General features: G+C 48.3%; 9 protein-coding genes across 9 annotated transcripts; 4 read left to right on the top strand and 5 right to left on the bottom strand.

The window, feature by feature from the left end:
• Positions 1-30: 30 nt before the first annotated feature.
• Positions 31-1,848, top strand: HD556DRAFT_1246163 (glycosyltransferase family 59 protein; the record flags this gene model as incomplete). The annotated part of the gene is made up of 9 exons (XM_041298588.1): positions 31-126; positions 182-270; positions 324-624; positions 690-831; positions 889-1,017; positions 1,070-1,211; positions 1,284-1,343; positions 1,399-1,541; positions 1,604-1,848. The coding sequence occupies 9 exons, from the start codon at positions 31-33 to the stop codon at positions 1,846-1,848; spliced, it is 1,347 nt and encodes a 448-aa protein (XP_041155139.1).
• Positions 1,849-2,021: 173 nt separating this feature from the next.
• On the top strand, positions 2,022-4,163 carry HD556DRAFT_1246204 (uncharacterized protein; the record flags this gene model as incomplete). The annotated part of the gene is made up of 1 exon (XM_041298591.1): positions 2,022-4,163. One exon carries the CDS (start codon positions 2,022-2,024, stop codon positions 4,161-4,163), a length of 2,142 nt encoding a protein of 713 aa, XP_041155138.1.
• Positions 4,164-4,355: 192 nt separating this feature from the next.
• On the bottom strand, positions 4,356-8,601 carry HD556DRAFT_932554 (Spc7 kinetochore protein-domain-containing protein). The gene is made up of 7 exons (XM_041312064.1): positions 8,351-8,601; positions 5,805-8,303; positions 5,578-5,753; positions 5,338-5,519; positions 5,021-5,283; positions 4,708-4,970; positions 4,356-4,659 (listed from the first exon to the last, which is right to left on the bottom strand). Exons 1-7 carry the CDS (start codon positions 8,504-8,506, stop codon positions 4,548-4,550), a joined length of 3,651 nt encoding a protein of 1,216 aa, XP_041155137.1. The 5' UTR covers positions 8,507-8,601; the 3' UTR covers positions 4,356-4,547.
• Positions 8,602-8,755: 154 nt separating this feature from the next.
• Positions 8,756-12,296, bottom strand: HD556DRAFT_1407017 (kinesin-domain-containing protein). The gene is made up of 10 exons (XM_041304025.1): positions 11,904-12,296; positions 11,447-11,854; positions 10,826-11,392; positions 10,627-10,773; positions 10,422-10,577; positions 10,115-10,364; positions 9,961-10,064; positions 9,783-9,905; positions 9,605-9,733; positions 8,756-9,551 (listed from the first exon to the last, which is right to left on the bottom strand). Exons 1-10 carry the CDS (start codon positions 12,189-12,191, stop codon positions 9,015-9,017), a joined length of 2,709 nt encoding a protein of 902 aa, XP_041155136.1. The 5' UTR covers positions 12,192-12,296; the 3' UTR covers positions 8,756-9,014.
• Positions 12,297-12,332: 36 nt separating this feature from the next.
• HD556DRAFT_1500673 (S-adenosyl-L-methionine-dependent methyltransferase) lies at positions 12,333-13,351 on the top strand (the record flags this gene model as incomplete). The annotated part of the gene is made up of 7 exons (XM_041308950.1): positions 12,333-12,445; positions 12,495-12,579; positions 12,626-12,684; positions 12,739-12,806; positions 12,864-13,073; positions 13,125-13,229; positions 13,280-13,351. Exons 1-7 carry the CDS (start codon positions 12,379-12,381, stop codon positions 13,349-13,351), a joined length of 666 nt encoding a protein of 221 aa, XP_041155135.1. The 5' UTR covers positions 12,333-12,378.
• Positions 13,352-13,491: 140 nt separating this feature from the next.
• Positions 13,492-18,840, bottom strand: HD556DRAFT_1434261 (C2 domain-containing protein; the record flags this gene model as incomplete). The annotated part of the gene is made up of 20 exons (XM_041305306.1): positions 13,492-13,710; positions 13,764-13,875; positions 13,927-14,573; positions 14,627-14,739; positions 14,788-14,850; positions 14,906-15,020; positions 15,068-15,339; positions 15,392-15,884; positions 15,933-15,974; positions 16,024-16,040; positions 16,102-16,140; positions 16,188-16,254; positions 16,307-16,334; positions 16,387-16,855; positions 16,903-17,183; positions 17,234-17,499; positions 17,552-18,241; positions 18,296-18,597; positions 18,625-18,782; positions 18,833-18,840. The coding sequence occupies 20 exons, from the start codon at positions 18,838-18,840 to the stop codon at positions 13,492-13,494; spliced, it is 4,401 nt and encodes a 1,466-aa protein (XP_041155134.1).
• Positions 18,841-19,110: 270 nt separating this feature from the next.
• Positions 19,111-21,464, top strand: HD556DRAFT_1406992 (uncharacterized protein). The gene is made up of 8 exons (XM_041304024.1): positions 19,111-19,290; positions 19,342-19,456; positions 19,515-19,682; positions 19,731-19,851; positions 19,903-20,129; positions 20,177-20,400; positions 20,449-20,620; positions 20,703-21,464. The coding sequence occupies exons 1-8, from the start codon at positions 19,186-19,188 to the stop codon at positions 21,383-21,385; spliced, it is 1,815 nt and encodes a 604-aa protein (XP_041155133.1). The 5' UTR covers positions 19,111-19,185; the 3' UTR covers positions 21,386-21,464.
• A 704-nt stretch (positions 21,465-22,168) lies between these two features.
• HD556DRAFT_930867 (uncharacterized protein) lies at positions 22,169-23,363 on the bottom strand. Its single transcript, XM_041312062.1, has 4 exons — positions 22,923-23,363; positions 22,773-22,864; positions 22,636-22,714; positions 22,169-22,573 (listed from the first exon to the last, which is right to left on the bottom strand). Exons 1-4 carry the CDS (start codon positions 23,031-23,033, stop codon positions 22,508-22,510), a joined length of 348 nt encoding a protein of 115 aa, XP_041155132.1. The 5' UTR covers positions 23,034-23,363; the 3' UTR covers positions 22,169-22,507.
• On the bottom strand, positions 23,302-26,425 carry HD556DRAFT_1246126 (mitochondrial carrier domain-containing protein; the record flags this gene model as incomplete). Its single annotated transcript, XM_041298583.1, has 17 exons — positions 23,302-23,502; positions 23,618-23,724; positions 23,780-23,863; positions 23,920-23,954; positions 24,012-24,263; positions 24,312-24,337; positions 24,389-24,523; positions 24,574-24,700; positions 24,875-24,931; positions 24,976-25,275; positions 25,324-25,342; positions 25,395-25,515; positions 25,572-25,693; positions 25,744-25,796; positions 25,845-25,934; positions 25,995-26,198; positions 26,256-26,425. 17 exons carry the CDS (start codon positions 26,423-26,425, stop codon positions 23,302-23,304), a joined length of 2,103 nt encoding a protein of 700 aa, XP_041155131.1.
• Positions 26,426-26,505: the final 80 nt, after the last annotated feature.

Below are 26,505 nucleotides of genomic sequence, written 5' to 3'. Positions count from 1 at the left end.
CTTACCTGCTAGATATTTCCCGTGCAAGCCATGTCTTCCGACAGGAGAATATTATACGTAGTCTACTGTGGTGTCGCAGTAGCCGTTTTGAAAGAGTTCAATGCCGTGGTTACTGAGCCGTACATGGTGACCACATTCAACTTCGCCTCTCACCGGATTCACCTTTCTGATGATAATCTAGGATGAACCTTTCCATGTACCGCAGGCATTGGCTTACTGCAGGGGTGAATGGTCAACTTGGGACCCAAAGATTACCACACCGCCGGGACTGTACGTCGTTCACAAGTACCTATTGTTCCTGTGACAACTTCATTATCTCGCAGATACATGCTCAGTGTATTGCTGCACCGGGTCTTCATGTTCAAATGCAACTTGAATCTGCTACGCCTCACCAACACCCTTACCCTCTTTGCGTTACCGCTTGTCCTCACGCGATTGTTGGGGTTTCATCAGCGACGCCGTTCTCCACCAAAATTAACACCCTCGATCGAGGCGCTTGTTCTGTCTAGCTTTCCGATAGCGTGGTTTTTTGGATTCCTATATTATACAGAGGTTCCGAGCCTTGTTTCTGTTTTGTGTACCGTAGTCGCTGCGACGCAGAATAAGCACTGGCTTGCTGGTTTGGTACGTGATTCAACCTGCCCTAGATATCCTACAATGCATGCTAACAACTCCAGGGGTGTCTCTAGTTAGGAATTGTGAGCTGCTTCTTCCGTCAAAACAATGTGATTTGGGTGCTGTACGCGTATGCAGCGAGCCAGCTCATGCGTTTGCGATTCAAACGCGGAAACGATAAACTACATGATCCCCCCGCCTTGGGCGCTGGGCCAGGTGAGTTATGCCAGGGTTGCCATGCCTGTGTTGATGGGTTCATATCGCAATTTCCAGGTGACTTTATTCGATCGATCATGAGTGCCCCAAAAGCACTACCTGAGTTACTCCCCGCGTTTGCTCCTTATGCGGTAGTTCTCGCACTCTTCGGTGGTTTTGTGATTTGGAACGATGGCATCGTGCTTGGTGCGTTTTTCTCGGTCATAATTATCGAGATAACCGCCAATGTTATGTATAGGCGACAAATCCAATCACATTCCTTCATTTCACGTGCCACAGCTGTACTACTTTATTGCGTTTGCAACAATAATTGGGTGGCCGGCAGTCCTTTGTGGTGAAGGCGGCCCGTTGAAGATTACCACCGGTGTCATTTCGCGCATGTTTGGGAGTAAAAGGTGATCGAGTTAATTATAAGTAAGCGCGCGGATGCTGATATGGATCGTATGCCATAGGAGAACACTTATGACGGCCATTATATCGATCTTCATGGGGATTACTATCCAGCATTTCACGTGAGCTTCCCTTTATTGGTTGATAAGCAACTTAACCTTCACGGATTCAATGTAGTATCCATCACCCGTTCCTCCTGTCTGATAACCGTCATTTCACCTTCTATATCTGGCGTCGAGTATTCATGCTGCATGCGGCAGTACCTTACCTATTTATTCCGGGGTACCAAGCGTGCGCCTGGGCGTGGTGGATTCGTGTTGGTAAGTCGTTTTCTAGATTCCAGAATACCTGGATGATATTAACCCTGGATGTCATTCATCAGCCTGTGATCAATCGCTGTTGCAAACGTTGGTCCTGCCCGTTTTAATTTTACCTACACTGCTGCCTACGCCATTACTGGAACCGCGGTACTTCCTGGTGCCATATATCCTGCTCAGGGCTCAGGTTGTGGATGTGCAGCCCTACGGTATTTTTGTTGAGGGCCTTTGGTACATGGTAATAAATGTGGCAACGACGTATGTGTTTTTGTACAAAGAACGGGTGGGAGTTGGGAGGTTTATGTGGTGATGTACGTAGAGTAATAAATGGAGTAAACAGGGGTCACATATTTGGACCCACTAATGCAAACAAGACCACACGCGTCCGAATGGTTCGGTTCGAGTTGGAAGGACGCCAGCCATCTCAATCAGTCTATACCATACATTCACAGTGCAGATCATAACGAAGCTCCAATTCCCCTAATGTCACCAGAAACGAGTACTCAGCCATCACGGCCTTCTAAACCAATCACTCGGAGTTCTATCCGACACTCACTCAATTTCACGTCAGTAGGAAAAGCTTTGGCGGATGTAATCAACAAGGAGTCCCGCGACCGCGAAAAGCCTAATGAGAAAGCCCTGAAGAAGTCCAAGGACTCTTCAAGACGTTTAAGTGCTATTGCACTCATGAATTCTAGCGCAATCCCCCAGGCTAACGCCACTGTAACTGTATCCTCAAAGTCAAAGTCCCCAACTCCGGGGCACGCCAAGGAAGACGCTTCTCCATCCAAGACCATCACGCGCAGTACCAGGAGACAGTCTGGTCTCCTCAGACCTGCTCCTGCTTGCGACGACATGGGGATAAAGGTGCTAGACGCCGTTGGCGTTAGTCCTTCCATGAAGCGTTCGTCTTCACTGCGTCCAAGGACTGCTCCTGCACCCACATCATCTGCATTGCCGAAATATCGGCCCAAGTCCACCCTTATAGAGTCTGTTCTACCCAAGAAACCTGTTTCTCCTCCTCGTTCCAGCACTCGCAGGCGGCTGAGCTCATCAGAGGAAGAAGACAAGGTTCATAGCCTCCGTTCCAAAGGCAACGTGGAGGAGAAGAAGCTTAAGAGTTCGATCAGTCCTCTCCCTCACAAAGCACTTACAGTAAAGGTCAACTTGCCTAACCTTACCCCTCCTTCGACGCCTTCCAAGATCTGCAAGTTATCAACGCCGAAGAAGACTTCGCCTGCCAAGGTAGAGTCCGCACGACCTGGTAAAATCACCAAGACAACAACTATTTCTTCTGCGTCCAAGTCAAACATTGCACGTCCTCCGTCGTCTTCATCCTCTCATAGCTCTGTCTGCTCGCAGAGTTCACCTCAGACACCCTCCAAGAGTAGCTTTGGGTTCGGACGCTCAAAAAACAATCAAATATCAAGCCCTCTGCGTTCTACCGGTCGTCCTGCCCCTGAGTCGCCCCTTGCCCATCACACTCGTCAAAATTCCACTCCGGCCCTTGGCAGAGATACAACGCCCACGCCACTCTCACAGCTTGCGGAGGAAGACAGCGAAGATTCTATTGAAGCTGATGATGTGGAACTTCTCCTCGCCCCTGCTGCTCCTCTTGGGGCACCCACACCTGCGATACCCAGGATTCGGGCTGTTCAACTGCAGTACAACGAGTCAGAACCTGAAACGCCCTTGCGTCCCTCTCATTTCCTTCCTACACGAGCGAATCTTTCCTACCTGTCGCCTGTACCTCCGACCTCACAGAGCACACCTGGCCTCCGCCCTCCCAAAGCCCATAGTACAAATCGCAGCTCGATTATGTCTTGGGAACAATTGGCAAATGATGGATCACAGGTAATTGCACAGGAAGAGGTGGAAAAGATGCTTTCAGAGATTCAGGCGCCCTTCACGCCAATTGGCCCTTCACCGAACGTCAGTGTTCTTGCACTCGAAGTTCCTGAAAGTCCCTGCCTCTCTGCTCTACCATCGCCTAGTGGTTATGGGTCAATATCTCAGGTTTTATTACCGGATGTTACGCCTTCGCCCGCAGTGCACCATTTCAACCAGGTATTCGATACATCTACGGAGCTTCCCGCTCCTATGGACTCGGGCACAGTAACTCTACTTCGCTTACAAGTGGCATCTGCCGAGAACACGGCAAAGGAACGCCTCGTTCGCTTGCAGGAGTTGGAGGAGCAGCTGCACGCTGCGAAACATTCTCGTGTTCAGGAGACTGAAGAACTCGCGAAGCAAGTTTCCTTCCTGGAGCAACAACTTCACATTAGCGTTGAGGCGAGGGAAAGGCTGGACGAGGAGCGCTCTGCCTTCACTGCATCCCTGCAGGACCAGCTGTGCCACGCAGAAGCTTCTAGCAAGCAAGCATCCAACGCTGCTTTTGCACGTGGACAGGAAGAGGCTGCTGCATCGTGGGCAGAGTTGCTCAATCAGAAGCAGCAAAAATGGGAAGTATGTTCTCTCGCTCGTGAGATTAAAGTAGAATGGGGCTCTGTCAGAGAGCAGGCGGAGGCGGAACAAGAGTTTTTGCAGGCGAGTCGCGAGACGCTGAGAGTATTTCTGGCTATGCTGGATCAAGGCCAGAAGCAAGTGCAGTGCCTGCTTGCTTGAACGACGTGAGTGCCATTGGAATCTGACTTCACACCAAGGCTTCTAAATGTCGGGTTACAGAGTTATGCTTATGAGCTTCATCTATTCCTTGGATTAATTTGTACTACACAGATGACCACTCATTCTTCTCGTTCACATCTATGCCCGTGTACTGGTACATAGTACAGATTACCTATCATCTAGCCACAACTACGAATCTTCTGAATGTTATTTACTTTTCACTCAGAAAGAACGTACTACATAACATGGTACGCCTATCTGCCAGAAAACCAAGGAAAGGGGATACACAATATGTATGTATAGTAGATTTAGAGATACATGTCAACCAGTTAAGTCCTGTAAGATACAATAACCATATGGGTAATATAATCTGACTAGACGAGGTTATGCGTAGCAGTCCAAAGCGACTGTGCACGCATCCAGGAGGCAACCATAATTATCTGCTACAGTAGTCTCTCTTAGTCTACCAAGAATGGCTTCTTGGAGGGTATCTCGTCTAAAGACTGTAATCAGCGTCAATAGCTTCGACAAGTAATTCACGCACTGAACAGGGCCGTATGCAACTTTGACATCGCATTGCATAGATTGTATCGATATAGGCCAAGAAGAGAACGTCCCAGTGTTAAATATGAAAGATATCAAAACCTTCGCCTTCTTGCTGGGGAGCATGACTGTTACAGTTGCAGTAAACCCCGAATCATCGTCTTCTCCGTGAGTGATGGAGACCGGGTACTTGATCGCGACCAACTTTAGCTGGGCTAGCAGTTGAGAGCAAGCAGACCAGTAGTCTCCTAGACGTTCGACGATCTAAAATTGTCGAGTTCAGTGAGTTTGCCTGACACTCGAAAACCTCCTACCTGTCGAACGCTGAGATTTCCATCGGATCGTGTAATGAGTGAGCTCGCTGTTTTTAGCATCAACGGGCTGAGAGCGGGGAATGCATCTTTGTACTTGAGCTTCGCATTCTGGACTCGCGTGATCGAGACTTCCTTGACAAGTGGGCAAAAGTTCTCGCATGGGACGGAAACATCGTAAGATGACGCATATCTGAATTCAAAAAGCTCTGGCAGGATTTTTGTGACTTGCAGCATGTGGAGATTTTGAAGGGCTTCCAGCTCATCTGGGCAACATGTCAGCATTGCAAAAAGAATCTTTGAAAATACAAATCTGCCACCTTTCAATCTGAAGACCTCGACATGCGTGCTGTTTTTCTGCACTTGGACTTGTCGCTCAGCCACCTGGATAGCATTGGTGGTTTCAAGCTTCTGAGTTTCAATCTCCTCCAGCTTCTCCTGTAGACGATCCAGTTTGGCTTTACCCTCATCGACGTCTGCTCGGAAGGCTTCAAGCGCAATACTACAGGGGTGTCGCTCAATCAACTAGTTTAGGACTACCTAGCTCGAGGGACACTCACCTTTGTTCTTGAATGGTCGCTTTCAGCTCATTCAGATAATCTTGGTCACAGTTCTCGAGTTCAGCGACGTCGACCTGTTCTTGCTCCAACTCGCGGAGAAGATTCTCGTATTCCTCGTTAAGAGCAGGCACAACTTCCTGGGCTTGACGGATAATATTTTCGAGAACTTTAGCATCCTGTCATCGAAAATATTAACGCAATAAAACAGCAAAGGATACTAAGCATACCGCCTCAAGATCTCGAAACCCTTGATCCGCCTTTTCATACAGTTGCTCAACCCACTGCATCTTCCAATCGTACCATTCTGACTTGGCCTGTGTATGTTTGTTGACCTTGATTAGCTTGAGCTGATGGAGAAGCTCATTCTGGCCTTCGTCGTCCGCCAGCACAAATTCTTGGAATAGTTGAGGAGTCATCTTGAGAGCTTCGTCTTCTGCTTCTTTGTAGATGCCTTTGATTCGCTCGATCCAGAGTTGCAGGTCTTTACTGACGTGTGTATACAACTCAAGCTGGGGCACACCGACCGCCATTGCGACCACATATTCAGATAGAGGGATCTCGCTTTCCGTGGACTGTCGTCTGGAAGGACGAAGGGCAGATGGGTGCACGGTAGAGCGACGGGGGGCAGCAATTTCATCCATGAACCGTATCCCAGTCATCTCGAAGAATTGCTCTATGGAGATTTGTGGGCCATCTTCAGGAGGGAAGTCTCCTTCTGCAATATCACCGCGCCATTGCTCGGTAGGGTTAGAAATCCCCTCGGAGATGCGGGCTAATGGTGTTAGGTCTGAAGTTACCTCCATTCCCTCAAAATTAGGCTCTGGAAGATCTTCTGGTATCTTTTCCGGTCCAGGGCTGGGTGGCCGAGGGGATGCGCGGACCGGTGTTGATGGGCGGGGTGAATTGTGTGAAGGGCTTTGAGGTCGAGGGAAAGGAAGTGCAGGGGACTCTCTCGCAGGCGATTTCCTGAACAGGTCAGCAACCGGGGAAGCCCTTCCTGGCATCTCATAGACGGGAGGCTCTCTGGTTGGAGAGTCGTGCAGCGGTTCAGGTGTGGTCTCAGCTCTAAGGTCCTCCTCCTGTGACCCCAAGATACTTGCTTTCTCCGTCGTCTGTCTAGCAACTCCCTCCTTCTCGGCTGCAAGGGAGATACCCTTCTTGTTGTCATACGCGGCTGCGTTCTTCGCTGGAGCAGGAGAAGCAGCGGGAGCCGCTCCCCCCATGCTTTTCCTCTGTGCGAAGTGTCCCGAGGGACGGCGAAATCCAATAGACGAGCGTCTACTCAGACCAGAAAATGGCTCTGCATGTACTTGAAACGCCGCCTTCTTGCTTGGGGAGAGTCTTGGAAGCCTGCTCGATTGCATGGGTTGCTCCTTGGAGAATTCATTTAGTGGTGCAGTTAATTTCCCGGGGCCAGCTAGCTTTTTGGCGGGACTGGGTCTGTCTTCTGATTCTGCATCGTCGACTATGCTTTGAGTCCTCTTTTTTGGCGAGGGACGAGCAACAGGAGGGGCAAAAGCTGCGGAAAACCCGGCTTTGCTCGGTGATTTAGTAGGTGAAGGAGGACGATGGCGGGCTGGTGACGCTAGCGTTTGTCCGCGAGGTGTGAAGGAAAACGAGAATGGCTTGGGAGCCGCGGCAGGTCGTGGAACGGGTGGGAGTGCATTGAGGATCTCCCCAGGTGGCGGGGCTGGTTTGAATACGGCAGGTCTGGCTGCTGACTCCACATTGACACACTCCTGTGGTTCGGCCTGAGCAACATCCCCATGAGCCTCACCTATTGGTTGTGCGGAAGGGGATGAAAGGTCCGTGCCTGCGACGTCAAAGTGGTCCTTGCTAGACTCCTCCTGACTGTCATATGTGGACGTGATATCCATAGTAGAATTGTCATCCTCGATACCAGCACCAAGACTGACGCGGCGCATGAGCTGAGTGACGTTGATAGTCTGGTTGCCGTCGTTTTCCACATCATCCTGCGCAAAACTATCTTCAGAGCTACTGAAACTGCCGTTTGGTTGTCCAAATTCTTCAAGATCTATCTCGCTTCCAAATCCGAGGGATTCACGAGCTGCTTGGAGCCTTGTGAGAGCATGAGTGATCTCCATGTCTTGCTCCCCATGTTCATCCTCTTCGTCGGATGAGGGAACATATGGTGTTTCACCAGAGTGAGTTACTGATCGAAGAGCAAGCCAGGCTTCACTTGGTGGGGCTGGTGGACGGATGAGTGGAACAGTGAACTCCATTGGCTGAGTGACATCGCCTTCAGATACGAATGACTGAGACTGGTGGGAGTCATCTTCAGTATAGGACTGATCTGCAGGAGTCTGTTGCTGACCACCCTCGTCATGTTTGTCTGGTGACGAGATTATAAATGCTGTATCGTCGGAGTCCATATCCATGGACTCCTCTCCTGCACCATCACTGAAAGCGATGGATCGAATTGAGCTTCGGCGATGGAATTTGCTTGCTCCAGGATATGCATTTTCATCCGTAGGGCCTCGTTCAACTGCCTCCTGCACAGGCGAGGACTGAGGGGAAGCAGTGCTATTCGTATTTTGTTCCTGTGTTTCGAATAGCCGAACATGTGCCCGGTCTGCGAAACTAACGCGCCGTGCAAGAGATTTTTGCGTATTTTCGTGAACATGGGTCAGATCCATAGATTGCGTGGCATCTTCATCATCCTCAGGAATGTTGACTGCTGGTTTGAGGATACTTTTTCGGGGAGCCTGTTGGACTGTAAGAAAAATAAATTGTAGTCATTCATACAACTTACCAGTGACCGACGTGCCTTCGAAACAAGATTTATCTTGTCGCCAGGTGCAATAGAGTGTGCTCGCCGCTTCTTCCCTGGATGAAGAGGTCGGTTCTGGTTGGCTACCGCGATAGATTTGCGTCTGCTGGGCGACCCCCTACCGCCATTAGTGGCCATATCCAAGCTGTGTGCGTCCGAGCAAAGGCCAATCAAGAAAGGTGACCGTTGTTGTGAACGTTGAACGATATGTGGAACTTAATGGCTATTGTGCTAAACACGTTCACGTGATACAGATTAGACGCGTCTCGTCACATGACATTATCAGGAAGTTCCGACGCGTTTGTGCTACAACGCTACATATAAGATACTGTATCTTCGCAATTTCTGCCATTTCATTACGACAGACGTACTTCACTTAAACGAGCGTAGATGGACAAAACATATAGCATCAATTATTGTACACAAGTCACGATTATCCGTGAAGTTCCCAAGAGAAAACAAATGAGTAGATCAGCAATCATTAGCTTATACGCATCCGCCTGATGTTCTTGCTTCCTCCACCCTTTTGCGCATTTTTCTCTACGGCACCAACTACTTGTTCTAATTCTTCCTCAGTCACTACAGCCTTCTTACCTAGTTGCCTTCGAGGAGTTGTCAATATTTTGTCCAATTCGTGGCACAGATCTCACCTCTTCTTTTTCTTCGTGGTATCAAGGTCCCCTTTCCCTGGCACAAATACAACATCAGGACCCCCGTAAACTGCCCGTGCCTTTCGATTGGGCAGAATCGTAACAGAGTCGTCAGCGCCACCTGTGCCGTCCTCCAAGAGAGAAAGATCTTTGATTTGCTTCTCCAACAAAGACACAGTGCGAGTCGATCGACGACCAGTTTCAGCTGTTGGATTCCCTACTTTCCCTTTCCCTTTCGCCAGAGGCTTGTCGGCCATTTTAAATGGTCTAGACTTGGCCTTCGCTAGAGGGGCGAAGTCGTCGGACTCATCGTATTCAGTAATTGGGTCGTCCTCCACGCTCCCTTCTTCCTCTGTCATTTGCTCGATTTCGCTCTGAGCACTTGAATTAGTCTCCTCTTGATCGGCGCCCAACATTCGGTTGGAGGTGAGCCCTAATTGTGTTTTGGCCTTTCCCTTGCCGTCAAGAGGTGATGAAGATCGGCTTGCTTCGGAGAGAGCCGACTCATCGCTATCCTCAATAATTTCTACGTTCTAAACCGGAGTCAACTCCGAACCAACAAGGGCGTTGGCCTCCTTGAACTCACCTCATCTTCAGTCTCACCTGACTCCTCGCCCTCCTCCACCAACTCTCGGCGCTTTTGAGGGGAGCCAATTAGTCCAGCTTGATGCAGCATGTCGATCTTGGCATCCATTTTCCGCTCGTTTCGCTCCACCTGACAAAGGCTGTAAGTTGATGTGTTGCCCTCGAGGTCCAGACTTTACCTCGCTCATAAGCCTCTGGCTGTAAGTCTTCTCAATTTCGCGCATCCTTTCTTCCATTTCCTTCATAACGTCTTCGCGGGTTTCCGCTTCAACTATTATACAACGCATCTCCGCCTCGTAGAGCTGTGAAAAATGCTTCTTGTTGAACAGACATCGACTTTTGATAATAGAATCGTACCCGCAAGCGCAAGTCTTCTATTTCATCAAACAAGGCATCCACTAGCGGATTGATGGGTTCATCATCTCCCTCTTCACTCACACCATCTTCCCTCACTTCATCCTCTGTATGTAGCAGAATGATGAAGGGCACGATTTATAATGTAAAAACGCACCTTCGAGGACCTCGAGATGGGCTTCGCTGACCTTCTTATTGGGGAGAAGACTCGATATTGTCACCTTTCTGGTCACAGCCCTGGGCAGAGCTGAGCCCACTGTACTCCGCTTGCTTGGAATAGTTTGTACGCGAGGCACAGGTGCGTTGTTCACGGTCGTCGAAACTTCTCTTGCGAGCGCAGAGAATTTCATTACATGAGAGTTCTCTTCAAAGCCGGTATCGTAAGGATTGATGTTGACGATCATCACCTATCACCATCAGCTCTCTATCAACTGCTTGCATAATGCTCCAAGCCGAAGACTTACAACTCGACCATCGCCAACAAAGTAATCCATCAATACCTCCGTGAGTTTGCTATGCCTAAAGGGCACAACAGCCAATGCCCTCTTAACATCACGAGTATCGGTCCGCCCAGGATTTGCCAGGCTTTGTGCGAGGCGCTTTTGGTTGGAGCGCATGACCTACGCATGGTGAGCTGTGGTGCTGGAAAAAAAAGAATAGTCACCCTACCTCCATGCATTGTCCAAGGACCATGAGAGACTTGTTGATGTTTCCGGCCTCCTTTAGACGATCGCCAGTTGTCTGCGTGTGCTTGGTTCGCTCCGATCCTGCTAGATCCACGAGGGTTAACCGCGATATTTGCAGAGAGCTCGGGTCCTGCAAAAGTTGAAGAACAAAACTGTATTTCTAAGATCTATACCGTACTTACATCCCGGTCACCCCGGTGTCCTCTTAGAATCTTGATGGTCACCATACCATGGCTCCTGCTACTTTGGCTGTTAGCCAGTGTGCCGAAGACACGTCGGTGCAGTTGTCCTAGCTTGACAAGTGCCTTTGCTTGTGCAGCACCAGTTACCCGAAAATATCTCAGTCCCGCGATATATTTCCCCGCGCTTCCAGGTCCACTCTCATCTAATGCGTCAGAGGCAGGTGAAGGTTTGACAGTGAGGGCTTTACGTGTCAGCAGAAGCGGATGGGCAAGTTGTGCGTTGGTGTTGGAGCGAGGAATCTGTGACCGCGACGTATCCTCTGTCACTCCAGCAAGAAGATCGTACACCTTTTCATTGTATACTTCTGCGTAAGATATCCAGATAGAGTACTCGTAGTTGCGGTCGAGTTTAATGATGGTTGGATCGATGTCGATGTCGATGTCATCCGTGTTCGACAGGTGTTCCGCAAGGACTTCTGCGAGTCGTGGTTCATCAGTTGGGTCCGTAGGAGGCAGGAAGTCAGAAGGATCAGCTTCTTCTACACCGTACAGCCTAACGGGCCTGAACTAAGAAAATTTGATGATAAGTTATTAGGTCGTGTATATTGAATCATGGCTCACCCGACCATCGCTGTGCAGTCCCTCGACGCTGTTAAAAATCACGTCTAGTGTCCGCGGCAAGATACCTGCAGAATCTGGACCATTGCCTCCTTGGATTGTATATGTCTTGCCCGAATTTGTGACACCATACGCAAACAACAAGCCATTTTGTCCATCCAGAAGATCACGTACGAGGGGAAGTGTAGTTTTCGCGAAGAACTCTGCTTGCTGCGTTTCTGGCAGAAAAACATGCGAGAATTTGTAGATTGACGAAGGTGTGACGGTTGAGACACGAATGTGCGGTTTGGAGCTGCCTGAACCATCATGGGAGATATCAGTCATCTGTACAGACGTGTCGGATAAAGGGGCAAGGTAAGGCATAGACATGGGTTCATCATCTCCAAGATGAGGACGAATGCGTAAATAGGCCTGAAGGACGTTCTCAGTATATGATAAAAAGCTAGTACGCATAATCCACCATAACAGGTTCGCGCTCTGCAGTCAAACTGTGATCTGCCCGTGCTTGCCTAGTTCCGGCCACCTTCTTGGCAGCAGGAAGCTTAGCATCAGGTGAATTAGCTCGATTAACAAGAGGCTTTCGACCAGTTGTTCGTGTTTTTGATACCTCAGCTTGTGCAGTAGTTTTGCTTGGAAGTCTTGCTCGAATGGTCTTTATCCCTGCCGGAGGAGTCGGAGGTGGATTTGGTGTCTTTGTTCGGGTCGATGCCCTCGTCGGTGCTGCACCAATCTTCGATCTCGTGGCCATGATATTGCAATTTTAGCTGCGAATTACCACTGCTAAGCGCTAAGGATGGGCTCTGTGAAGTCGAGAAGTTGGTTGGATCAAGGTTCAAATATTCAAATGGCAAATATGGACACGTAAATAATGGCGCGCCACACACGCGAAGTCGCGTCGTGCCACGTGATCATTTCAATTCTCTATCGCCGCCATCATGATACCGACGCCAGATCTTTCTCATTTAACTAGGCATGATCTTGAACAAGTTTACGACCCAGCAGGTAAGTGAACTTATGTATAAGCTGTCCAGTAGTCTAAGCTATCTCGCAGAGGACACGTTCTTGTTACTGGATGCCCTCGAACAGGAGGCGGAAGCGCTCCGAAAGGAACGTCCTCTGATTTGTCTCGAGGTCGGGTGAGTTTTAGCTTATACATGCTATTAAATGCTGAGTGCGATTCAGGTCTGGATCAGGATGTGTGTCAGCATTTCTCGGGAAAGTGTTAGGACAATCATCTTCTCGTGAGTTCGTATTCATCATTCTAGTAGGTGCAGGGCTTATTGGCAATTTACCAGTTTACCTCTGCACTGACATAAACAAACACGCCACCCATTGTACGCTCGCAACGGGGAAACAGAATAAGGTATAGCCTGGGTCTTGCGGACGTTTCAGCTACATCTAATTCACAATTACGCAGTAGATACCTCTAGATCCAGTGACATGCTCGCTGGCGCGACCTCTCTTATCGCGATTGCGTCACGCAGTTGATGTACTCTTATTTAACCCCCCTTATGTGCCAACAGATACAGATGAAGCTTCCAGTGCTCAGGGTAGTGCTGATATTGCGGGGTCCTGGGCAGGGGGGGCTGATGGAATGGAAATTACCAATCGTTTGTTACAGGATGTTGAGGTATCATCTTTCCTAATACTGTGAAATATTATTAACTATGCCGCTTCTCAGTGTCTGTTATCACCGCGGGGTAGATTTTATTTGGTTGCCTTGAGACAAAACAATGTCCCAAGCATCCGGTCCAGGATGTTGGAGGACTTTGGTTTAACCAGCCAGGTAAACTCAACCTGTCCAGTACGAGTTGAGCACACTCTCACAATCACCAGGTTGTCATCGAACGACGGGCGGGAAGAGAATACTTGATAATCATTCGCTTCGCACGGACCACCCCTAGCTAATTCCGACAACGGGAAGCATATCTTAAAAACTAAATGGAAAATTCTTTGGACATCAATGAGGAACAATCATAAACATAAAACGAGCAGTTTGTAGATCGTGAATTGAATATGTAATAGTCGGATATTGCTTACGCCATAAATCAGCTGTCCTCGTTGAACCCTGGTCTGCGACCCCTGATGCTGAATCTTGATGACGAAGCCGGTAGCTGCGATCGTTCAAGGGACACGACGGATGCGTGTCGTGCTAGTGGATTATTCTCTGCATCAAATTCGAGACGGAGGCGGGCAAGTCCGCCGCCTTGAAGCTCGACGGTGACCTCAGCAGCTGTCGAATGACCAACTTGTATGTGCCGCCAGATCTAATGAAATCTATGAGTAAAATCATACCACGGCGAAGGAAGTCTTAACGTACGTCAACCTCGCCTTCAGCTAATAGCTTATCTTTCCCGAGCGTCTTATGGTCATAAATCCAGAGACGCAGTCTTGGTATGTGTGCGCTGGCAGCAAAATTGAAAGACTCGTTCCTAGAATAAAGGTCGAGAGGCGAAACCATGAACCAAGAAGGAAGGTCTTACCATTCTGGCGATGATGTCTTATTACCGTGCTTTGTCTTGAACTCCTTGTCGCCAACACGCAGGACTGCGTACGGTTTAGTGTCCGCCATAGACACATCTTTTGCGCTGATCATCGTTACTTTGAGCGTTCCAGGCTCTGATGGTGGACCCGAAAGTGAAGGAGTGCGACTCAATGAAGGGAAATCGGAGGCGGTAGCGGCATTAGTAGCTGCGTCTGCAGTATTATGCTCTCCTATCGGCCGTGATGCCTGGCCAGCAGGAACCTCAGGTATGGTGTGAGGAACATCTAATTTTTCATGACTGCCTCCGAAGTCTCTCTTGAAGACATTACCAATGCCACGAACGACACCCTTGCCAGCACCAAATGGTATTGATCCGATCTGAGTCACGGCGCGGCCCGCGGAAGAGAAGGTCAAGGTCGAGGTCGCCTTCCGGCTCTTCATAATAATCTCCGGTTGGAAGAGCAATCGGATTGCGACTTGTCCTTTTGCACCGTGCTTTTCCGAGGAAAGCTCAATCATCTGTTCGGCGGCCTCGAATGGTTCAATATCACGCAGATTGACGGTACCATGCCCAAGACTCTTGGATTGTTCGAGTTGGTTCCAATCAAAAACTTCAACGGAAAAGTCCGCCGCCTCTCGAGATGGCTAACATGCCGTTCAGTGGAAGATATATCTCTATAAATGGCAGATGGGCATACCACATGAACTTCAAACGTTTCTGACCAATCAGGGTTGAGACTTTTCTTCTTAGTTTGAGATGTGAACACCTTCGTGCCGTTGAGAGTGAAGATAGCGAATGGATCAGATTTGCCTAGGTATCGTCTTAAAATGGGCACGATGTGCATGTAGTAAAGCTCACCTGTTCTATCAGCAGAACGAAGGTCTTTTCCAGCTAAAAGGTCAACTCGGAATGTGCCTTGGTCTGTAACAAAGAAGTGAGAGGGGTAAACAATGCACGTGCTTTACAAACTGCTTACTGTTGATACTCTCCCTAGCCAAGAGCTTCACTGGGACGGGTACATAGCGGGTTTCAAGCTCAACGGTAGACGGACGGCCATCTGCATCTGTGAGTGTGAAGGACGACCGACAATCCTGCAGGTGATAAGAATCAATATCTACATGAATGGTAGACGGCTCACCAGGGTGGTATCTAAGAAAGCCTTAGTATCACCCTTCCATTCTGCTATAACGTCATCCTTGTCGGAGTCCCCACTCTCATTCAAGCGTAGCCAGATGCGACCAAAGTCGAGCTCTTTGACGAAACCTTCACCAACATGCGCCCATTGTGCATTTGTACTGCGCGATTTCAGGGTGCTAAAAGCAGGCCAATACGTGTCATCCAAGAACACATCAAGACGAGCTTTCTTATGCAAATGTCCGCCTATCACGTTAAAGATAATTACACCCGACTCTTAACATACAGATGAGCACGAGTACAGGCCGAAAGACTTAAGCTCACTCACGATGCTTGAACAGCTCTTCCTTGCTGAGCTCGATACCTTCTTTTGCAGGATCTTTTTCCGTTGGCGATGAAGCTTCTTCGTCCGTGTTTGCAGCCCCATTCCCATTGGCACGAACTGACTCGCTAGAATCTGTTTGAGGTGGGCTATGCGTCCCTGCCTCAGTTATTGGGTGGCCGACAGTCACATGTCGTTCTTCTTCATCGCTGGAAGAACTAGGGGTGCGACTCAAACCACCATCAGTATGATTGCGCTGGACTTTGTGAGCGGCTTTCTGGATCTCGTTCTCGTCTGCATCAAAGTGCACATCCTTCACGTTCAAAGCTGGTACGAATTCAGCTTTGTAGTGTAGCTGCCCTTTGTATGAGCTGCCGCCGGTATGGATTGGCTCAGCAACCTCCTTGGCACCGGTTGATTCGTAGCGGTATTGTGGATCAGGTGGTGACTCGCGTGCGATATCACTGACATGCAATTCCACCGATCCAAGGGAGCGATCCTGCGATCTTGGTCAGCCAGTCGTATGTATCAGCTGACAGTAACAAACCTTAGTCAGATTTTGATAATCCATGACTTCCATGAGCATCGACTGATCAAAAGTTAGCATATTAGATTCGAGGAGTGGTCGAAAATCTTGCCTCTCTCAAGGAATGGACTGAGCGACATAGAATAACACAAATGAGTAAGGAACAGCAACAAGACGTGCGACTACATACCCGGGATATAGATTATTTGATCCCACTCAGGGTTCAGACCTGCAGTAAAGGTCATGAGGGTTTAGTCACAATTGTTCGTTACGCACTATTGTTGATAACTTCAGTCCTTCCAAGAATTACGTCATTCACCAGTACTCGCACATACGGATCACTCTGAAACAGAGTGTCATTAGCCGAACCCTCGTACACAACAGATGCGAATCACTTTGCCACCCAAAGTCGCTTCCACGTTCCTAAGAATTGGTTGTCAAACCTGCCGTCTTACAATTTCATTGAGAAACTTACTTGACGTCCGTCGCCTTCCGCAACCAAAGTCTGACAATACCTATGGGAGGCACATACTGATCTGCACCACTCAAGGCGCCAGCCATTTGCAGTGGCTTCCACTCGCAACTGAGCCTGATCTTGCCGCTCTTGCAGCCGCTTAAAGGCCACCATTCCCTGTTGAGAGCGGGGTCCGTCTGGAGAAGATCAACCAGCCGGACGGACACATAACCGACCACAGGATCCTTGAGGAAGTCTCGCTCATCAACCACCTTGATAGTGATGACTGAAGATGACTTGTCTGCGCAAATGAACTCTGTCGGTGACTCCCAAATGGGATTGTTCGTGTGCTTGATGATTTGAGACTTGTATGTGTATGAAGTGCTGTTCCCAAGGAAAACCTTGACCAAGGGGTTCAAGTCGCCGGAAAGTGATTTTGTAGCATCAAGTTCCTTAGCCTGATGTATAGTCAAGCGAACAATTCCAACATCTAGCAAGAATGATAAGACTTGACTGGGAAATGAATCGTGAACGCACTTGTATGAGGCAGATTTTCTTTTCCATCGACGGATTCAGGTTTCAAAACCGGGAAGTAGCTGATGTTGAAACGAATCATTCCTTTATCCTTTCCATCTTTTAAAACAGGTAGCTCTAAACCTTCCAGAGTTGCATCCTCCAGTAGCTTCGGCAGGTCAAAGGTGGCGGCACCAAGAGGAGTGTCCTTACGATGATCGTTGTAGTCAAGGAGATTAAGCACCAACGACTCTTGAAGGGAGTTGACCAGAATGAACTTTGTCTCCATCCATGTTGGGTTGTATCTGAAGGCGATAGTAAGGCCAAACAAAACAAAATAATGAAAATTGCTGACGTGCTCGGCTTATACTTGGTTTTCGCGAGTTCCTCACGATTATTGATGCTGATGCTGACGTAGGGATCAGGAGAGCCTCCACCAATCTTGTTCGCCTTAAGCCCGCGAGCGGCCTCAACAGTAACTTGAATAACGCCAATAGCTGTATCGAGGGGTACACCAGAAAGAAGTTGTTCAAGATTGACAGTGAACACATTCGGCTCGTACATCATGGGACCGAGCGTGTCGTGAACCATATCCCGAATGAAAGTCTGTAGACCAGGAATCTGATAACTGGGTGAGCTCGGGCCGATGATACTTCGTCATACTGTTACTTACATGGGCTATGTCAAATCCGAGGGACTCGCCACCCACCGGTTTAAGCACGTAGTCAATAACCGGTTTTTCGAGGAAGCTGATATCCGCGATCTGCACGTGAGGGAAGTTCGCCATTAACTTCAACCTAATCCTCATCATACCGCTGAAGGCGATGTCCTCAAGAAGGATAGGCATAGAGGCTGTGGCAAGACCTTTGCCCAGGCGAACGGATAGAACAATTTTGGGGTTGACTTTTTGCGCTGCTTGATGGGGGGTTATGTCAGATATATCGTTGGGAGTGAAGGAAATTCCCCAGTCCATCATGACAATATCGTCAGCAGTCTTTGGAAATGTCCTGACTTTGTCTATACGGGGAGCCTTCGTCCCAAGGGTGAAAGTTGTGAGGCGTAGGGAGTCCAAGAAGGCGGGAGTAGTGGTGCTCAAGATCTGATCGACAGAGGCGACGACAGTAGCAGAAAGAACAGGCTCGTAAATGAGCCAGAAACGGTCCAAGAAGTTGTTCATCCAATCAGCGGATTCGTGCTCGGATGCGAGACGTGTCTTGATTAATTCCCGCTGAATGTCATCACGGGCACAACGGCGGACACGAGTCATTGAAGTTACATAATAGGTGTTGCAAATTGACAGCAAAATGATGAGCCATCCCCAGCCGAAGTTGAATCGTGTCAAGAAATGAGAAGCAAATACAGCCTATACAGCGTCATGTAAATGAGCTTATTAGGACTGAAAAGGCAATAGACCTACAAAGCAGATAAGAGCAGCATTATGGTACCACTGGCCATAATATTGCTCAGCCAAGAAAAGCTGAAGTATGTGGTTGTCTTTCTCCTCGCCTTCTTCAAGCGGAGGTGCATCAATGTTTGCAACAGCACGCCAACCGACTTTGTACCAATCTGGAATCGCTGGAGTAAGACCAGAGGGGTATTCTCCGGGTACTGTAGGTGCAGATGGAGTTACACTGCCCGATTTCTCCTGCATTTTGTTGGTCACTTCGTCCGTGTCTTCGACTGTGATGGTGGGAAGGGTTGCTTCGCCAATGGATAGCTCTGATGTAAACATTAGGTTTGGGTGACGTATCAGAGATAAGAGCGCGCCTTTTCCATCTATATTTCCGTCCTGCTGGACGATACTCTTTAGTTGGTCACGCTGCCTCCCCGCTGCAGCTGCCTTCTGTTCTGGAGGAGCATCCGGGTCAAACGAGTGAACTATGGCACCCTTTGATGCATCATGGCTCATGATATCATGAAGATGAGTTTCAGCCGTTTCCTGAGGTTGTTTTACACCGCCATTGGAAGGTGCGTTCGCCGCCATGGTCGACGACATGAAGAGAAAGGAAAAGAAGAGAGAAGAAAAATGGGAGTTGTTTGAGTCAGCTCAGACGAGCGAACAGCTAATAGGGAAGTAAGGTAGACTTAGTGTGTTAAGGAGGTTGTTATAAGGAGCAATGATAATGGGGACTTGAGGAAGCCGAATACATCTCCAGTAAGGAACGTCATGTCATGTGACGAGGTTAATTTACATAAATGTTCACCCTTTGGGCCCTCGGAACCAATTTGACACCTTGCCGGTGGTCACAAGGAATGAGATACTAACCTTTCTCAGGAGCAAACTATGTTTATTCCTTCTTCCGATACATGAGTTATCAACGGTCAAATTGGTTATATTCCGCGATATCTCGCAAGTACGGGCCTACTGGTCTCCGCTACTATTCGCAGAAGACTCCAAGAGCGAAGGCTCAGGTACTATGATCACCCATCTGGCGTAGAACTTTCAACTCATCATGCCCTTAGTCAAAAATCGCACAAATCGATGCACAAAGTCAATTCTCACCCGCACTCATCGACTCGTTTCATAGGAGACACGATTATCTTCGCATCTCTTTGACAGAGAGATGTAATCTGCGATGTCTGTCCTTTAGTTTATTTGTTGCTTCAACCATTTGATCAGTCTGATCGCAACGTAGGCTTTTATTGCATGCCTAGCGAAGGAGTAGAGCTATCACCAGCCGACCATATCTTAACCGACGACGAGATCATCCGATTGGCAAATCTTTTTGTGAGAAGCGGCGTCACTAAAATACGTTTGACTGGGGGAGAACCTACTGTCCGGAAAGGTTTGGACGGCATAATTCGCAAGTTATCATCGCCATGCTTCTGAACGTTGGCTAAAACCTGTGCAGGTCGCCTCAACGAGCTCCGCCCACTCGGTCTCCAGTCCATCGGAATGACTACTAATGGAATTGCCCTCCACCGCCGTCTGCCTCTTTATATCGAAAATGGTTTAACACACCTGAATCTGAGGTGACCGTCATTTCTTCGTGCATTCAACACCGCGTGCCTGATAGTGATCAGCCTTGATACTCTGGATCCCTTCAAGTTTGAAATTATGACTCGGCGTCCCGGTCACGATGCAGTTCTCCGTTCACTCAGTACTGCCCTCTACAGTCAAGGCTTACGATCAGTGAAATTAAATGTCGTCATCATCAAGGGCCTCAACGATTCAGAAGTCCTGGATTTTGTCAAATTGACTACGGACCAAAATATATCTGTTCGATTTATCGAATTCATGCCCTTCACAGGTATCTTGTGTCCCCGACAATCATTGGCTTTACTTACACCACCACAGGAAACAAGTGGGATAAGGCAAAGATGGTCCCTTCCAGCCAGCTTTTGGACATTATCTCAAGAGAATATCCTTCCATAACACGAGCACCCGACGAACTCAACGACACCGCACGATCCTGGAAGATTCCGGGACATACTGGTAGTTTAGGCTTCATCAGTAGCATGTCAGATCATTTTTGCTCGTCCTGCAATCGCCTGCGTTTGACAGCAGATGGGCAAATTAAAGTATGTTTGTCGTTACTAGAGCGTGCTATGTACTCACCTATAAACCAGGTTTGTCTCTTTGATGCCAAGGAAGTATCACTTAGAGATGAAATGCGACGCGGCGCCAGTGATCGAGAACTCTTAAACGTCATTGGACGCGCTGTCCAAGGCAAACAGGAGAAGCACGCCGGAATGGAGGACATTGATGTCATAACCAACCGACCTATGATACTCATCGGAGGTTAGGTACTTTCCATCGAGGTCGAGTCTACTAGCGTATGAATGGTTCAATATAGTGTTCTGATATGAATCCACCTTTCCAGGCATACAGCCTCGCGAGTCTGGAGTGCGATCGTTGCCCCGCCTTCCTGCACAATCTTTCCTTCTCAATAATACACCATCGTTACCTCATATCCATCGACGCTGGAGCTCATCATCTAGTCAATCCAGCCTCAGTTTGACTCACATTGGTTCTGATGGTCGGCCATGCATGGTTGATGTCGGTAGTAAGGACGCAACGAAGCGTAGTGCTACTGCCAGCGGTCGCATATACATTCCAAGATCTGCATATAACCTTGTCACAGGATCAGGTGATGTCGACTCCACGGACGAGACGATCCAAAAGGCTCGCAGCAAAGGGGACGTGATGACAGTCGCCCAATTGGCAGGGATCATGGGGTGCAAGCGAACCTCCGACCTTATTCCTCTATGTCATCCTATCCAGATATCCAACGTATCCGTCACATTGACGCCTGAGCGTGATGTGCATCCAGTTTCCCAGCCTGGTGATGAAGGCGCCCTCGAGTATAGCATAAAGTGTACTGCTACTGTGACATGCGAAGGCAAAACCGGCGTGGAAATGGAAGCACTGACTGCGGTATCGGTCGGTCTCCTTACGGTTTGGGATATGCTGAAGGCCGTGGCGGGTAAAGAAATGAAGATCGGGGAAATCATAGTCGCGCATAAAGCAGGTGGTAAAAGTGCTGATTTTACTCGAGATCCGTAACTATTAGTTTCATCACCAGTGTACATCATGTCCTCAACATATATCCTCAATTGCATCCTATTTTTTGGCAACGTTTAATCTTATGGTTCTTGTGCGCCAGGATGCAAACTCCAGGCCCGCACTGCTCCTCATGTAGTCCGATTACTATAATTTCCCTGTCGAAGCACTCTGCCTCTCCATCTTCCCCGCTCCATCTCCTAGCGTCATGGCATCCATAACGCAGTATGAATGTTTGCTACAACTTGGTCAGTGCTATCCGCACACCCACAAAATATAAACTTCAAATAGCAGCGTTCTCCATGTTCAATTATTCTCTTTCATGTACTTTCTTGCTCGCTGTCAATTCAACATTTGTCATGAAACTCGTCTTCAAGGAGAGTGAACGGTAGGATTACATGGACCCGCTTCCATGTTCTTGAACCTAGTACTGTTCAGTGTAGGGCAAGAAATGAAGTAACACAAACGTGAGGTAAATAACTTGGGCTGTTGAGTGTTGTCAGTCGTCGTCGTCGTCGCCTACCCACTTCTACCGCGTGCACAGCTGCCAGACATCGAGTTCCCAAAGTCGCACCCATAACCAGTCTTTAATAGCTCCTGCGCGTGCGCTCGTATGAGGTATAGTAAGCGATCTGTGAGGTCGTGAGCATCATGTCGACTTCGCGGTGCATATAATGGGATGCCTACATCGGGCTACCGACGACACTCGAGAGAGATGGCCAATATTCATTGGGACATTGTAGACACTACAATAACCCATTTATGAGCAAAACTCAATGAGGGCTCATCATGATGGTGAGGTTCTGTGCTAATAACGCAAGGATCGATCTCATTCAGTATACTCATTCTGACCTCGGCGATATTGCATGGTAGAAAGAAATGCACTCCAAAGACACATGGAGGTACATAAGCAACCTCCACGGGGCTACACTGGGCCGGGGGGTCGTCAATGCTAGTTGTGATTGAATGTCGCATATCAGGGAGATTTTGTGGATGTTGCGTATGAGTAGGAGTTTAGTAAGGAGGAGGGTTTATTCAAAAGTTTGACCTTCAGTCGTTTCTATTACACAACATTGAATCCAAAAGGCCAATAGTTGGTACTCGAAAGTGGCAAGCCTAACCACTCTATCCCTTGATGAAAGCCGCAAGAAGTGTGTTGATATCGGAGTCGAGTCGACCGGCTACCTTGGACTGTCGATAAGGTTATCAGAAATTGCTATGCAGCAGTGAGATTGGATTGGTCCAATACTAACATCTTCAACCTTAATAACCGTGGGGACTGAGGCGACTTGCCAAGGCTCCCCTCTGAACACATTGGAGGGTATTTTCCATCTGAGCATCATCGCAGAATTGAGTGCCAGTCCACAGATGACACGATGTGCCTGCCTACTCGGGCTTTTGGCCAACGTAGACGATCACCGCAGATGGCCCATTTTCGGGACCGAAGGTATCTTGGATGGTCCGATCTACTGCTACACAATCCTAGCAGATCAACCAGTCAGGATTTTGTGTTGTCGCTGTACGTGAGACTCGCACTCACAGGACACCATAGCTGCCCGTTCACACGCGAGGAGTAGAAAATCAAGAATTGTTCTTTTGTGTCTTCCAGATCTTTAGGATCGGAAGGAAATTCGACTTCACGGAGCGGCATTTGTCAAAGGACCAAGGACCAAGGGTAGTGGTGCAACTGTGGCTAACATCCCAGAACGTCTATGAATCTGATACTCTACGCATAACAAGCTTATGTAAATAATCCAATCGTATTACGGTATACTGCAATAGTTTGGCAGGAGCAATTGAGTCTATGTAGTAGCAAGTGCATGTGTCGGCAGCAACATCGACATGAGCCAGAACGGGGAACTGTCTTCCTGCACTGTTCCATCTAAATAAAGTTCAATAGATGAGGATTAAATAGTGCATCATGTTGATTTCGATGGCGAGGCTGTTGGTGGTGCTTGCTTCACGAGGGGATGAGAGAAATTGGCCGCACGTCTCCCAAAGTCTCCATGAACGTCTAGTAATATTTTGAGGGCGTTCCTCGCACGTATTTGAGACATCTCATCCCGCTTTGGTGTTGTCAGAGCAGTCTTGACTTCGGGTTTGTTGTCTTGCCATGGGTACTGTTGAAAATGATCAGGTATCAAATCCATGAACCAGACAGGAGGACTGACAGGAAGGAACTGCAAGGATGATTATATGTTAGTAGGTTCAGGGGGTAGAGCAACGACCATGTACCTTTTGCAAGTATTCATATGCAAGGAGGGTGAAGCCAAACTGTGGGCTACTTCTGAGGACACGCGCCGGTCCTCCCTTAAATAATGCCTTGAAACCTTCTTCCTTATCTAGAGGAAATACCAGTCATGCATCTCAACTTCGCTAGATGACATCGGCACTTACTGATCTTGACAAATGCATCTGTGAGACCTTTGTAGTGGGTCTGACCTTGTCGCGCTTCCACCTGCAAGCGAGTCTTCACCACATCTGTGACAAGCATCTCATGGGTATCGTTACGGGTACTAATAAAAAAGAGGACGAACCAGCAGGAGTTGTTAGGTAGGCTGCTGGCATCCCACTGGTGAACTCGCTCCATCAGCACATGTCACAAGTTTTTTAACACAAGAAACGTTACGCAATGCCCGCCGCACCCAACGTTTCCAGGAATGACAATTGCTTTCCGTTATAGCCTTCGTGGAAAACATCCTTTTTGAGGTGGGAATATGCCGTGAAATAGATGGCGGAGAACGGGATGTCGCGAAGCAAGCAGGCACTGGCCCCTTTATACAAACCAAGCACACCCAGTTGGCGTACGATGTGGGCAGCACCATGTTTAACTGCTCCTTCTAGCTTCGCAGCTTCACCCTGTATTTGAAGACGAATCTTACTGAAAACTCGAGTAAGGACCAGGTTATGACGGGGTGCTTAAACTTACACAATTTCCAGGGGATTGGTAAAGATCTGCCATCGTTGTGGGCAACATGAATACGGTCTTAAAAAGAGAAGACATACCACTTGACAACCACCAGCCATTCCACCGGCTATTAGCTCCCAACCAAGCTTGATGCGTCCTGTCTCTGGATCCATGGCTCGACCACGGACAAGGTCATTGACGGTAAGCTTGATAGCTTTCTCTGGAGCAACACCCTAGTGAAACTTGAGGCGAGGCGAAATATATAAGTACAACGATGACGCACGATCAACTGTGGACCAAGGCCACGGTAGAAACCCATGAGACCTTCGTTGCGGAATATTTTCTGAGCACAGTCGATGCTATTCTTGTACAACATCTGACCGACCACTGTACTCCGCTGATTTTGCATCCTTAAAGTTGTTCAGCAACCAAACTCGCGAAAACACAGTCAAAAACGCACCGAGTCTGCCAACCAATGAGACTTGTTGTGAACTAAAAGAATTACTGATGAAATGCACAGCATACCTTTACTGTCAAGATAAGCAAATTAGATAGATCCCCAACACAGCATAATTCATAATCACTTACCCATATCAATAGGATAGACAATAGTAGCACCGAGAGCCCCCGCGATTCCTATACTTATGTTAGAGTTGCGTCGCGATAGTGTTGTGCAATAGATAACGTGCCTCCTTGAACAAAGCCGTAGGCAGACTTCAGTACTCCTTGAAGCAATGATGCCTTCGGCCTGACTTCATTGGCTTCGAGAACATCATGAGGGGCTCTCCACTGCGGATCCAGGAGTTGAGCAAAGTCCAACAGAGCAAGCCTCTTCTCACGGCTACCTCGACCCGCAAAATGGAAAATGATAGACGCTTCCATGGGCGTGAAAAGAGCATAGCGCGAGATCGCAGCAGAGTGATTAAGGAAGTCAGACTGATCAATGCGTCCGTCCTTTGACTTGGCGGTGGCCTCGCGTAAAATACTGGTAACGTATTAGCTAATGACAGCTATATCAAGTGGGTGGAATTACCGTTCCACCATGTCCATCTCTGCGATACAAAAGTTGGGGTCGCTTCCAGGTCGCAGAACAATGAAGCTCACCTCGGATAACATTTTGGAATGCAACGACCTCGGAATAAGATATTCGCCCACTAGGAGTGAGTGTGCATAGCGTAGGTAGACGTTCAATGACTGCATCAGATAGTTTATGCCCAGCGATCTCCTGTTATGAGGGAAGTATATAAAGGGCAAATCGTGAGGAATAAGTCGTTTACAAACCAAAATAATTTGTTTGAACTCCTCAGGTCTAATAAATCCATCTTGATCCTTGTCGAGATATTTAAACGCCTGTCGAAGACGTTCTCCCTGAAGGCCCTTCATCAGCTGGGTGAATTCATTGTCTACCAAAAAAAGTCAATAGATGTGAAATTAGAGCAATATCCGTACTGACATCCAAGAACGTGTGTGCCGTTTTTTCGCCCAAGATATAGCTTAACCCAATCACTGTGACCACGGTAAACACAAATCATTTGGAATTCCAATAGTACGCACCAGTCAAAGTCAAAAGGAATGGCAGATGGCCCAACGTTGGCCAAGAACACATTTTTGAACTCATCAAAAGTTATGGTACCCGAACTGTCCCTAAATGTGACCACTGTCTGAGTGCTGCTATATATAATGGGATGGAAAGGAAAGACTCACACATCGAAATACTGAAAGGCTATCCAATAATCTGCGTCGGGACGTTTGAGAAGTGTCTCAAACACTGTGAAATCGTCCCAAGAAACCAACCCCCGCTTCGAGGAGTCGGCTACACGAAAAAGAATCGCAAATTGCGCACGACCTATTTTTGTCGAATCGCTTTTCGGAGCGATAGCATTGACAAAGTTGTCAGGGTCAAGATATCTGTCGTCCGAACAGTCAGCAAGAGGGTGAATTTCTTGAGAATGAATCATGACATACTTCTCCCCATCGATCACGACCTTTGCATTTGCTTCAAATATCCTTCTCCATCGCTTCATCTCGTTCTCGGGTGCTGCAACCACACTTCGAACACTTTTCAAGGCGGAGCCAGTCAAAGAGGAGGATACCGCATCGGCGTCGCAATGAACTGTGGAGATAGCGCGCGTCATTGTTCTAGTGTCACGACTCCGAGGTGAACTAGTGTCTAGGAGGTATCAGGTATGTCTATATGGCAAGAGAGAGCAAGCAA

Source organism: Suillus plorans (genome assembly GCF_016647745.1).
Source record: "Suillus plorans strain S12 chromosome Unknown HD556scaffold_74, whole genome shotgun sequence".
Taxonomy (NCBI): domain Eukaryota; kingdom Fungi; phylum Basidiomycota; class Agaricomycetes; order Boletales; family Suillaceae; genus Suillus; species Suillus plorans.
The sequence above is the reverse complement of the archived record's forward strand: the minus strand, read 5'-3'. Positions and strand labels throughout refer to the sequence as shown.